The 13,647-nt window shown below is 40.9% G+C and overlaps 1 protein-coding gene across 1 annotated transcript in view; it reads left to right on the top strand.

Annotated features, from left to right (window-relative positions):
• CRYL1 (crystallin lambda 1) overlaps positions 1 to 13,647 on the top strand; it is a 50,558-nt gene continuing 36,911 nt past the window's right edge. Inside the window, exons 1-3 of the mRNA XM_084226793.1 lie at positions 1 to 101; positions 2,757 to 2,864; positions 9,802 to 9,928. Of these exons, the coding sequence (XP_084082919.1) occupies positions 70 to 101; positions 2,757 to 2,864; positions 9,802 to 9,928 (267 nt within the window). The 5' untranslated portion in view covers positions 1 to 69. The remainder of the gene's footprint in view (positions 102 to 2,756; positions 2,865 to 9,801; positions 9,929 to 13,647) is intronic.

A 13,647-nucleotide genomic window follows, 5' to 3' on the forward strand; every position in this document is an offset into this window, starting at 1 on the left:
GCCCGCACGGGGCAGAGGTGGCTCATCCCGCTGCCCATCCCGCATCTCCCGGTCGCGGCGGCCGCAGGCATGGAGCCCTCGCAGGTTACCATTATCGGCAGGTAAATGCTCTCGTCGCCCGCGGGCGGGGGCAGCGCTCCAAGGAGGAGGTTCCGGCGCGGCGCCTGTAGGACGGATGCCCGCGGCGTGCGAAGGGGCTTGGGCGCCTCTCCCGGCTCGGTCCGGCCTGCGGGGAGGGCGTTTGGGGACTCAGTGTCGGGTACGGCTCTGCCTCAGCTGTCCCCACTGCTGCAGCTGCCGGATGTGTCAGCGAGGCGCTGGCTCGGAGCAGGCGGTGCGTTTTGCCCAGCCGCGGGGGCGCGCTGCTGCTGGATCTCGGGAAGTGGGGGGGATGCACCTGCTTGCCTCTACTTAAGTGCCTTTCTAAGCCCCTGACAGCTCCGTGCTACTGTAAAACGAAAGGCAAACAAACATCTTTACCGACGTAAGTCACCCTTTACGTCTGAAAGATTGCTGTCCCTTTTCATTGCAATGCCTTGTGTGTAAGTGCAAGAGGAGAGGAGAAATCCAAGCACAGCTTAACGTCCTGTTAGTCAGCTATGTCGGGAATCTCCTGAGTTGGTCTTAGACACTCCTGAGGTAATAGTGACTTGCCACAAAAGTCAGCAGTATTTCTGGCTTGTGTGAGAATGCATTGTTTTATCCTCTCATTGAGCTGAACCTAAAGTTCCTTACTTGAACAAGAGTCAGGAGGGGAGAGAAAATAGATGCGGGATAGTAACAGTCCCCTGTGCACCACTGTGCCTTGGTGCTACAAGTGTGGGCTGGAGCCAGCTTTATTAGCAAGACCACTTGAAGCCTCAGGATGGGAGTTTGGGTGCTGCTGTGTGACACTGACCAAACTGGTACTCAGGGAAATTTTGTTCATTGTAGGTGTGTCTGAAGGGTCAGGAGAGTTGGGCTCTTGCCTGCTCTGGCTCCTGTGGCACTACTGCCAGTTTTGGTAGCACCTGTGGAAGTTGTGTGAGCAGATTTGGTTGTTAATACTTTATCTATCACTGGGCCCAAAATGACAGCGCTTAAAGTGTCAGAAAGCACTGTCTTGGGGTGAAATATGCTAACATCAGATTGTGATGATGCTGTCGTGTACAATGCAGTAACGGTGCAGGCCTGATACCTACCATCAACTAACTTTGTGTGCTCTGCAGGTCAAAAGAAAAACCCCACAATCCTAGAAACCTGTATTAAAATGAAAGATTTTTTTTTGTGTTTTAAGGAAATTTAATTTAAAAGTGCAATTTAGAAAGGTTATGCTACTTTGTAAAGATACTGGTAGCTCAGATATGCTTATGTCAAGTTGAAGCAATTCAAATGTTTTTATTTTATACTCATTAGCCAGGAAGCTGCAGTAGCTAACAAACCTTGACCATGCCTATTCTGTAAGTTTGTTCTGTTGCTTGCCTCAGAATTGATGAACTCTGGGCTTACTACAGAGAAGTTCTTTATTTTTACTTTTAAATGGTGGGTTTTGAGAGAAACCTCACTGTCTGCTTAACAGCAGTAAATGCAAAACTTCACTTTTTTGGTCCCAGTTATTTCCACTGATTCCTGCTATTTCCTGAAACTTCCTGTTTTGATCCTTTTTAAAAAGATCCAAAGGCTGAGCCTGTTCCTGTTTCTTCTTCCTTCTTTTCTCATCTGCCCTATTACTTTATCTCTGACTTTTGCTCCCCTTTTAATCCTTTATTGATGCCCTAATGGCCTTGAATTTTTCAGTTGCCAGACATCACTAAAGTTTAATGCTGCAAATACAGTGATCTTGGAAGTGAGAGGAAATGCATGTAATTATCAAAACTCCCACTGTACCAATCATGGATCTTGAGTTCTGATCTTGTCTCTGTAATGGATTTTTTTGTGGATATTTTGTGATTTCAGGTTACTTAAGCTTGTGACACTGTGCTTCCATTTGAAAAGACTGCTGCCTGCTACACATGTAATGAAGTTAGAACCTGCATCTCTTTAAGAGAGAAAATAAAATTGTCAGTTACTACAGATTTCCTCCATGTATTCCTCAGTAATATGATTCACCAAAAGATGTAGGCAGACTGTTCCTATGTGTATCTAGTGTGATAAAGTGCTTAATCTAAAAATAAAGATAGTGCTAGAAGTGGCTAGGTGGAAAAATAGTATCAAACCTATGCTCAGTTATGATTTTTTTTTTTCTTCATGTGCTTGGAACACTTTCTGAATTGCTGAGGAACTGTGACTTCAGTAGCTGGGCCTTGGTTTTTCTGATCACCTCTGAAGCAGGATCCTGCACTCTGGGATCACTCTGCTGCCTGTCTTCACTCTATGAGCCAAACAGATATTTTTAAAAATTTATTTATTTAAAATCTCTTAAATATAAATGCATTAACCAAATCCAGATTAAGATTGTGGCCGACAAAACTGTTGGTGATTGAGTCCAGTATCCCAAAGTAGTGGTTCCTCCTATTTGAATTCTGCTCTCCTTTTTCTGTTTTGTTTTGGGTTTTTTCTTCCCCATTATTTTCATTCCAGCTTTCAGAGAACCTATTATACACAGCCAGCAAAGGGTATTTCTCTGTTAGAGAGATTTGTTTCTCATCAGTATGTAACTGATCTTTTTATCAAATATCAAAAAGTCCAAGCTCTGGTTTGGTTTTTGCAATGCTTTCAAGATCTCCTTCCTCCTATTAAATGCTGGCTTATTAATTGGCTAATATTTTTTCTTTCAGTGGACTTATTGGTCGCAGCTGGGCCATGGTGTTTGCTGCTGGAGGCTTCAGAGTGAAACTTTATGATATTGCACAAGAGCAGCTAACAACTGCACTGGAAAATATTCGGTAGGTAACCTGACTTGAAATAACTGGGGTTGGAATGAAACGGTGGGATTTTTATAATTATGAATGAATAGCCATATCTTGTTATTTCAGAGAGCACAGATTTTAGGCTTTGAAGAAAGCTTTAACTTAGAAGTACAGGCTAAGATCAGATCTGTGCTTCCTAGTGTCACTGACACTTCTGAATAAAAATTTAATTTTTAAGTTATTAAAGATCTTGCGTTTAAATTCAATTTTTTAAAATAATGCTTACCATCATTAGGTTATTTATAGGCTAGGTTTAAAATATATGAATGTAAGAGTTTTTTCCGCAGAAAGGCAACAAAGACCCTTTCAAAGTGGAGGTAGGTTAAATTGGATTGTTGAGAAGCCCTGCTACAATTATTAGCATTTTATAATTGGTTTTTAAACTCTTAAACTGGTATTTTTGAGTCCTAGAAGAACAAGTTGCTAGTGTCATTGGTCAGTTGTAGCTGAAGTAGGAAGCATCTTTAGAAGGAGTGCCAATTTAAGGGTGTGAACGTGACGTCACTCGCACCAGTTGAGTCCAGGAGGCCTCCAGCCCTCTCCTGTTGCCCATGGCACTGTGGCTAAAGCCTCATGCTTTTGGTACTGCAAGAGCTACAAGTTCAAGTCTTGCCTGACTGTTCCCCTCCCCCCAGCCTTCAATGCCAACAAGTTAATTATCTATTCACTCTTAACTGGATTTCTTCCAAGTATTTCTCTAACCTTCCCTTGAACTGATATAAATCCTTCTGTGGCCTCCTTACCAAAGGACTTTGTGTTCTGCAAATTTACTGCTCGCTGTGTGAGTGTGAGGAGCCATTCCCTTGTATTTGTTTTCAACCTGGCTCTTAAATTACTTTGATCGACCCCTGGTTCTTGTGTTAGAAGGAACATGTCTGCTTGGTCCTATGCACCCTCTTCTTGCTGGGCCTGAAAATACAGCTTTTATCTGCCTGTAAATGAGGGTGAAAGTACATTTATAAAGTGGCTCTGTGCACAGCCTTATGTTGCTGTATCGGCATTTAATGCTGGACTTCAGATAATTTCACAATTAGCATCAACCTAAATGCATCAGCTCTCCCTTCATGATGCCTTGGAGTGACATGATGTCAGCTTGTGTGTTGGCTGTATGGGGTGTAAGGTGCACCTGAAAAAGGGTTGTGGTGTGTTGCATCCTAATTGCTTTCTTTAACAAGCCTTAAAGCAAACAGGAGTGACTTCAGGAACACCTTGTAGATCAGTTCAGTTGTTAGAGTTCAGAAGTTAAACAGTATGTGATGTCTAGTGAGATCTGCTAAAATAGGCTTGATAACAGAAGCGTGGGAAAATCCATCTCCTCTTTTCTTTTCTTTCCAGGTAGATATTAGATCAAAACATCTCTTTTGCATCACATAGATGACACAAACTTTTGGGTTTTTTCAGAGTTGCTGTCATAGTAGTAGCCACAGTGAGATTCTGGATTATTAGGTGGCAGCTTTGTGGTGTTCATTACTAAAGCCAGTACTTGCCTCATATTTTTTCTTTTTCTAATGGCTTTTCATAAGGATGTTAGCCTTCCAAGGTTTTCAGCTTGGAAACATGAAGCATAGTGTAATAGGATAAAGTGCTATTTAAGTGGGTCTGTACTGTTGTGTGCCTGCATGTGTTCTCCTGTAGGAGTTCACAGAATCACAAAATGGGTCGTGTTGGAACGGAGTACTGAAGGTCATCTAGTCCTACCTCCTTGCTCAAGCCAGGTTTTCTAAAGCTCCTTGTATCCAGACAGCTTTTGAATAGCTCAAGAAAAGAGACCCTACAATCTTTTTGGGCAAGCTGTTCCAGCATTTAGTTACCCTCACAGTAAAGAAGCTCTTCCTTTTGTTTAGGTGGAGCTTCCTGTATTCCAGTTTCTGCCTGTTGTCTGTTGTCATATTGCTTGGCACCACTGAGAAGAGCCTGGATCTGTTTAACACCCTCCTTTCAGATGCTTATAGACATAGTTGAGGTCCCCTGTGTTGTCTCTTCTCAAGGCTGAACAGACCCAACTCTATCAGCCTTTCCTTGTGGGAGAGATGCTCTGGCACCATAATCATCTTGGTAACCCTCTGCTGGACCCCCTCTGGGAGCTCTGTGTCTTTCTTGTACTGGGGAGCCCAGCCCTGGACACAGCCCTCCAGATGTGCCTCACCTGGGTCTCCTCCCTCGACCTGCTGGCACTGCTCTTCCCAATGCACCCCAGGATCCCATCTGGGCCACAAGGACACTGCTGGCTCAGGGACAGCTTGTTGTCCACCAGGCCCCCAGGTCCTTCTCCACAGAGCTGCTTTCCAGCAGGTCACCCCCAGCCTGTGCTGGTGCCTGGGGTTATTCCTCCCCAGGTGCAGAACTCTGCATTTGCCTTTGTTGAATTCCAGACAGTTCCACTCTGCTCATCTCTCCAACCTGTCAAAGTCCTTCTGAAGGACTGCACAGACCTCTGGGGTATTGGCCACTCCTCCCAGTTCAATGTCATTGGTGAACTTGCTGAGGAGGCACCCTGCCCCTTCATCCAAGTCATTGATAAGTTCAAGGCAAGTTCAGTTGAGTTCAAGGCAGGTTTTGCCTTTTACATAAGATGATACAAAGCTACACAGTTTCTTCAACCACTATTTTAATGACTGTATCTATCAAGATATGGTCAAACTTGTTTGCGCTGATTTCATAGCACACAACCTGCAGTAAATCACAGTGGTTTACTGGTGTGATCCTTCTGTAAGAGCTGGAGCTTGAGCAGGGGAGCATCAAGGGAATGTCTGTCTGATAGAGCCAGCTGGTGACTGGTTCTATGAACTTGATGTAGTTTGCTTTCCTTTTTCTCTCCAAATAGAAAATACTTTTAGGGAAGTTTTTAGGCTTAAGGGTTTTGTGGTTTATTTTGTTTTAGTATTGGAATATATTTATTCCGCTCGAGTCTGCAGTCCACAAACTTCTAGTGTATGGAGGTATGACTTACTGGGGAGAAACTGAAGTGTACAGATGACTATTTGTAGTTTCCCTTTTCCAAATAAAATGGAGTTTGAGTAGTAAGCAACACTCACTTTACTTCTAAAAGGAGATGATACTTCTTTGATGGCAGAAGTGATACTTAATTATTTTATGTCGTTGCCTTTTAGTCTGTTGACCCAGAAGTCATTGCCTTTTATATAAATTCAGAACATCTCAGGGTCTGCTGTAATGGAACCAGCTTTTGTTCTGACGAAGAAACAAACTAATGAACACCCTTATACCACACTGGACCTACTGAATGCATGCTTTAGTAGCCTGCCTTGGGAAATGTAATTTTTCATATCCAGCGTGCTTTTTTTCCTGCATCGGTGTGATTCTGGTTTGAATGCAAGGTTTGCTAAATTTTGAAATAATGAGAATTAGAAAAACAAGTAGTATCCTATTCCTGAAAGTACTCCTAAAAGATAGGATGCAGAAATGCTTTAGTGCATGCCCCTCTGCCAAAAATAAATTTATGATTCTTGTAATACATAAACTTTTCTAAGTAGTTACTGTGCTATTGTTTTAAACATAATTATTCTGCTGATAAAGACTGATTAATTACACAGGCTTACTAGCTTAGTCTTCCAGTCTGTCTTATGTATTGCTTTGTTGTATTGGTACTGTATATATCAAGGGCAAAATGCAGCTTGGCTTAGGTCTTCTTTGATAGTTTTATCTATCTCCTCTGAGGGGAGAGCTTCTAAATAAATGATTCTTTTCAGCACACAGTTTAATATTGAGTGTCTGATGCTGGCACATCAAGCTTGTGCTAAATCGTAAGTTTGATTCTACCTTTTGATTTTATCTCTGCCCACCCACCAGGCCCAAAAGTGCAATTAACTAGCTAAGCAAAACTGCTTCACTTGCAGAACTAACTAGAGAACATATTGATAGGCTTTGGAAGGGGCTAGAGTCCTTCTTTACAAAGGTTCTGTCTGACTGTTCTGTCTGGCTGAGTTGAAAATTCCTCCAAAAGGAAATGTTTTTTCACCTCAGTCCTGTGTGGTAGCCAGTGCCCATGGCAGCTGGAACAAATGATTTCAGTAAGGGTGATTTGTGTAATGACTGAAGTTGTGTTTTGAGAACAATTATGGTGCTCACATTTGCCTGGTATGCAGAGTAACAGGTTGTCCAAGGAGTCAGTGAAATCTCCTTTCCTGAAAGCTTTCAAGCTTGGCTACACAAAACCTACTTGGTCTGTTCTGTCTCGGGCTAAAGATGAGTGATGTTTTGGTTTGTTCTCACCATGCTAACTACCCTCTCATTTATCAAACAGCACTAGATGGTAGTGCTCTGACTGCTGAATAGTTCTGGTCTCTGGGCAACAGCAGCTGGCTGAACTTGTGAAGAACAGGGCTGGTGTTTTCTTCTCTTCCTTCCCTTCTTATTAGTGTGGGCAGTGTGGTTGTGATTAAGCAGCCTTAATTCTAGCAAGTATTTGCTGGTTGCAACCATATATGTTGAATACAACTGCCCGGTAGTGGCTGTGGATAAAGGTGGGACAAATGGGGTAGAATAAGATGAATTAAGTGTTAGCATTGTTTTCAGGGTCCTTCTCTAAAGACTTTTAGAGTAGGATTTGTAACCAGAAGCATTTTATGTGATTGGGAGTGTTCCTGTAGATTGGATGCCTTATCCTGAAGCAAATACTAGCCCAGTTCCCAGAATAGCGCTGATGTGGGCAGACAGGTACAACAGTAAAACGTTGGAGGTAGGTGATGCATAAGCTCAAAAAGGAAGTAGTATTTTCTTATTGATGTGAATTCTTCATTCTTGAAAGACGTTACAGGTATTGAGTGAAACTCTCTGAGCTGCACATACAATACAGCTGCAGAGTGAAGCTGTGGATATGGCTGCAATGATTGCAGTCCAGGGTCATCCTAGGGATGAGCCCCTAAAAAATTTAGGCTGTCTTCATTACGAAGTCATCCAGTAGAGGTCAGTGGTGCACTGCTCTATGTACAAACCTTTGTGTCTTAATGTATGGTAGGTATCAGGGAACACTGGTTTCCCACAGTACCGCAGCAGTCTAATACCCCATGGGAATATGAAGATGGTTTAGTGTTTGAAAGATTAAAATTTGTTTGTGGAACAAAACAAACAGAATGGCTATAAGTAGATTGGCAAAGGTTGCAAAAAATTAAAATTTCCCAGGAGGGAAAGCCATAATTGAAGTAATGCACATATTTCCTACTCCTTGTTTTAACTGACTTAAATGCATGGCTAACATGAAGATTGGTTATGTTAAAAAGAATGCTTTTTGTTTAGGAATAAAAAAAATCAGTCCAGCCTCAAATTCCAAAGATGAATATGGTAGTTTTGAAGGTTAACTAAGAAATGGTATTCTGAGTGCACAGTGTATTGTTAGTGGTTCATGCAAGAAAAGCAGAAATGCAGAATGGTTATCACTGGCACAGAAGGAAAATTATGAAATGAGAGATGGGTGCTGCAAGCTGGGGGAAAAAAAATAGAAGCTGGATCACTTAGTCTATGACTCTAGCTTTTTTCAATCCCTCAGTCACCACTTATGTACTGTAATTTTGGAGAACCTGGGAGGATGAGACAAATGTAGTATTGCAGTGAGAGTGAACAAGAACTTCACCCTCTTCTTCAAAGAAGAAAGTAATTCTGATCTGGTCTCTTCAAATGTGACTTTTGTTTTTTGTGTGTTTTTGTTTGGTTTGAGGTTTTTTAGGCATGTGAGCAAGAGTATGCTGGATTTGGGCAAAAGCACTTGGGACATGAATTTCTAATGAATGGCTAGTAAAGACTTTTTGAATAACTCATCTTGTCTCACAAGGTGTGAGGGAGCCAGAAGTTTGGATTCTGTCTGTAGCTAAGGGCACCTATTTCTTTCCAGATGAAGCACTGGCACCTTTAGTGCTAGAAACTTTAAGTGTTGGATGAAGTTTCTGTCTAGCATGCTGCATATTCCCTGTGACCTTAGGAAAGGGAGCTGAAGATCCCTGTTTCCTATTATTTGCCATAAATTACTGAAATAGAAGTCTGTGCTTTTCAGCCATCCATTTGCCATGTCCTAAATTAAGTTGGTAGAAAGAATAAAGGATTTTTTTTTTCCTGCTGCTGTTCATTAGGTCAATTTCCTCATGTCTTCATACGGATGAGCAGTTTTTGCTGAATAATAACCAAAGGCTCAGAGGAGTTCTGTCTCAATGAAACTGATGAAAACTGAACTGATTTAACCATGATAAAGACTACATCAAGGAGCTTTAGGTTGATTGTGATCAGACAGATTAATCCCACCTAATTTCTGTGGCCATTGTTCCTCTAAGCCGTTTTGAAAAATGGCTTGTTTGTTCTGGATGTTTGAGGGCTTCAAACTGTAGAGACCTTTTCTGAAGAAGTGGCATGTCCAGTCCCAGCCAGGGTGTGTACCTGAGCATTCATTTCAAGTTTAGTAACTATTTAAAAATTTTCACACTTGTTCTGTAGTCATTAAAAAAACCTCAAAATGTAGTGGCATGGTTTTTATGAAGGACTCTTGCCTGCATCGAATGTGTTTATTTATTTCTATACTAGTAAAGAGGTGTTCCTACAGTGAGGCTTTGTAGCAAAAGAGCTGTTTGTAAAACTAGATGAAGTGTGTTAAAGGGACCTTGCTTCCCATTAAATATGAGCCAAAAAAACCTCTTGCTGATTGTGCACCAGTTAAAACAAATTTGAAGTGGTGACCATCTAACATCTAGGTGTAGATCTTGGAACTGTCTGTGCTGGAAGAGAAGAAAAATCTTTGATAAGATGGGGAGGAAGGAGAAATTACTGAAATGAACCTTTATATTTTTGAATAGAGATGTATGCAGTGGCATGACAAATTATGTAGTGCATGGTTTGTTAAGAAGGTTTTTTTAAAAATTGATGGTGGCTGAACAATGATAACGTGTTTAAATGTCTATGTTGTTTCTGTCAGCAAACAAATGAAAGAGATGGAGAAATCGGGAGTCCTGAAAGGAGCTTTGAGTGCGGAGCAGCAGTTGGCTCTCATTAGCGTTTGTACAGACCTGAAGGCAGCAGTAGAGGGTGCTACTTTCATTCAGGTAAGCAAAGATTTGCCAGCTCATAGCAAACAGTTCAGAAAGATGATTAAAAGCTGTGCTACGCAGTAGGTAGCACACTGGAGAGTTCAACATCATGACCCCCTAAGGATACAGTCATGTTTGTTAAAGTTCTTTCTAGCCTGGTATCCTGACATGAGACATCATGCCTCTTTGCAGAATTCCTTACACTAGAGTCCTTGCAAGTTTATTCTGTGTTGCGGAGGGAGAGGTGGCAGCTAAGCTGAGAGGGAATTGCTGACCTCCATGTATAAAAATGACTGTGCCTGTTTAAAAGATGAATGTAAGGTGAAGGTTGGCAGGAGATTTCTGGGGGACAGATTATCACTTAAGGAATGCCACACACTCTGGAACTGGATCTAAAACGTGTTTTTTCCTCTCCAGGTATGTAGTGAAGGCAGGGAGTATGACATATGGGATGACTATTCTGACTGTGAGGGAGTGCTGTAGCCAAACACAGCTATCCCAGAATGCTAGAGTATTAAAACCAGGGTTGATACATAGGTTTGAAATTTGTCCTGCTAAGTAAAATTGGAATGGAGAACAAGCTGACCTGCTAGGACTGATAGTTTGTGGCTGCTTAATTATTAATATGCTCACTGGATTGGACATAGTGCAGAGAATAGGCTAATCTGGGGTCATTTCTGGGATAAAGTATGAATGTGTTTTTGTTAGGATTGATATCTTCTACCCTATGGCTCCCCAGTATTATTCCAGTGTTGGACCCTTAGAAGTCTCTACACGTATTTGTGCTGCAGTCTCGTTTACAACTTACACTGTTTCAGGCTTTAAATTCCCAGTCTGATCAGCTGCAACACAACCCTAATAACAAATTGAACTGAAGAGAGCACAGACTTCCAGACCTTTTATTCCTCCCAATTTGGTGAAGTGAGGAGGACAAAACTGGGAGGCAGGGCGAAGCCTCACGCAGAAGTAAAGTTGTGAATGTACTCTAGCTTTTTACAGTGGTACACTGTTTTGTGTTCACTCCTTTTCTTCATAGAATTAAACTATGTATTCACCCCTTACTCTTAAGAATATCTTACTCTTTCATCACTGATGAGTTCAGAACTTGGTAGTATTGTCTTCATGCATGTATTGCCTACTTCTACTGAGTTTAATTTGCAAATTTATTGTCTAATCACTCAGTCTTCTAAAGACCCTCTGCAAATGTTTGTGGTTGTAATAATGATGGCCAACTTAAATTTCATGAGCTTTCAGGTCATTTATGAATGGGTGTAACAAAGGGCACATCTATCTGTGAAACAGCACTGGCCAGCCTATTCCAGTGAGTAAGAACTGACTGTTCTTCCTACCTTCTGCTTGTGAAGGCTGTCTTCTTGTTTCTAGTATTATCAAAGTTCTTCTTGTTTTCTTTTGCTGTTTCAAGCATTTCTTGCTACCTGGTATATCCATATAGTGTCCTTACTTTCTCCTGTATGCTACCTGTAAGGATGTGATCCTTCTTAGTGCCAACTTTGTATCTCTTTAGCATTCTGACCTCTATTTTACCATCTTCTTTTGAAGCTGAACCTAGCTGTGATGGAGTTCTTGGGTCTTGTTGCTCTGGCAGGGATGTTGAGTTTTGGTATGCTATTGGTCCCATGAGAGAGGGTCTTTGACAAAATCTTAAGATTTTTGAACAAGGTCTGCATGCAATGTCAGATTAAATCAAGGTCCCGCCACTATCAGTTCATTTACAAAATGGGCATTGGGCAAATGTTGCAAAATCAAATAAATTTTCTGTTAGAAGGAACCTGTGGAACTCATTTGGCCCAACCCATTGTAGGACCAACTTGCATCAGCTTGCACAGAATTTGTGCAGTTGAGTTTTGGGTCAGCACCTCTGGTCTGTCTGGGTAATGTGTTACAATGTTTGATTACTGTCATTGCAACTTTTCCTCAATATCTAATTGGAAGTCTCTTCTTGCAACTTCAGTCTTTCGCCTGCTGTCCTACCAGCCTGCACCTCAGAGAACCTGTGTGTTCTTTTCAGGTAGCTGAAGACAGAGGCGTTGTGTTGGCAGTCTCCAAACAGCAACAGTCTACCTGGGGTAACTGCAGCTTTCTGGCACTATTTTATGTTCCCTAAGCCCTCTTGATGTCTCTAAACATGTAGTTATTTAGTATATCAATAAAAATAAAATAGCTGCAGTATGCCCATGGATAACAAGTCATATGTGTGAAACATGGTTGGCACTATTTGTATCATCCCTCCAAACTACAGCATTAAAGTTTAGTTTTATTCAAAGTCTTAACAAATGCACAGTGGAAGTGGGCAGGCAACTTATTTGAAATAGAGTTTAATTTTCTATTGAAGGAGGGTGGTGGAATAGAAAGAAACAATCTAGGCTCACAGCTTTATTTCAGCAGTGAACAGACTACTTTGTGACTGAACCATGTTAAATTTAAGAAATTCTGCTTAGTGTAGCTTTGAATGTGGAAGGACAAAATGTACTAATTGTAACTTATGAGCTCAAGTGTTCTGACTTTTAGTTACTTAAAAAATAAAGTATTGGTTGCATTAATCTTAGTCAAATATAGAGGACTCAATTTTCATGCTTAATGATCTAACCTACTGATTAGCTTATTTCAAAATTTTCATGAGAACTCCATTTCTTTACCCTGGATTTTAGTTGGTTAAATCTTAACTTCTTTTCAAATCTGTCCTTTGTAGAATAAGTCCACTTAAAGCTTTAAAAACTTCTTGATGTTTGCCCTCCATGAGTAAATTCTTCAGACAATTGCCTTCTATGTATTTTTCATAGGACATAACTTAAAACAGAAGGGATAAAAATGGAACTTCCTAGGTTATATCAGTGAAGACAAACAGGAGGAAGATGCAAGAGATAATTAGAAGGACTGAGAAGAAAATTTATAACAGTGATGCCTTGAATATTTTAAAAGGTTATATATTCTCTCTCCTGAGCGTTTTCATGAAGTAACTTGTCTTTGCTTAGTGTGCTTTACATCAACTTCAGAAGGAAATCAGTCTGTGTTTTGCTCTCAACCTGAGTATTCACACAAGTTCACTTCTCAGAACGTTCCTCTGCTACTTGGAATAAGTGCATAGCCTATAGCATGTAGGTGAATGTATGCTGCAAGTTTTTATATCACTTAAAAGCTTTAATTCTGAAATAACTTTTCCATTAGCTGAAAACTCCATGGAGATAAATTAATGGATATGTTTGTACTGTAATGTTCCTGGCATGGGACTATCATGGGTGAGTTAAATGTTTCTTGGTTTTGTGCTCTTAGCTTTCCTGCATAAATATATTATTACTTTTGTTTTCTGTCTTTATGTGACTTTTGGGTACTGAACATCTTAGTTATCTTTTGAGTATTAAAACCAGATTTTAGTGGATATGTGTCTAGTTCATAAATAAGATAAATTGAAAGAAGCGCAGCACTTGTATTATCTCTTACCACAACACTAGTAAAACAAAACCAAAGGTTTTAAATTGAACAATTTACTAACTGAACAATAAAGTTTGCTGGCTGTCAGAGGAAGATTAGATGGCTAACCATTGCTAAGATGTTACTCTTGACAGCTTAGCTGCTGTGTATTTTGGTGACTTCTGAGGGCTGGCTGGGCTGGTTGAAGATGGACATAAAAGGTTGCTGAGAGATGATCTCTGAACCTGTCTGTTGTGCTGTGGCATTGAACAGAACAGACTGGGCAAGGGGGTGAAGTTAAGCTT

This window comes from Fringilla coelebs (assembly GCF_963513975.1).
Source record: "Fringilla coelebs genome assembly, chromosome: 2".
Lineage (NCBI taxonomy): Eukaryota > Metazoa > Chordata > Aves > Passeriformes > Fringillidae > Fringilla > Fringilla coelebs.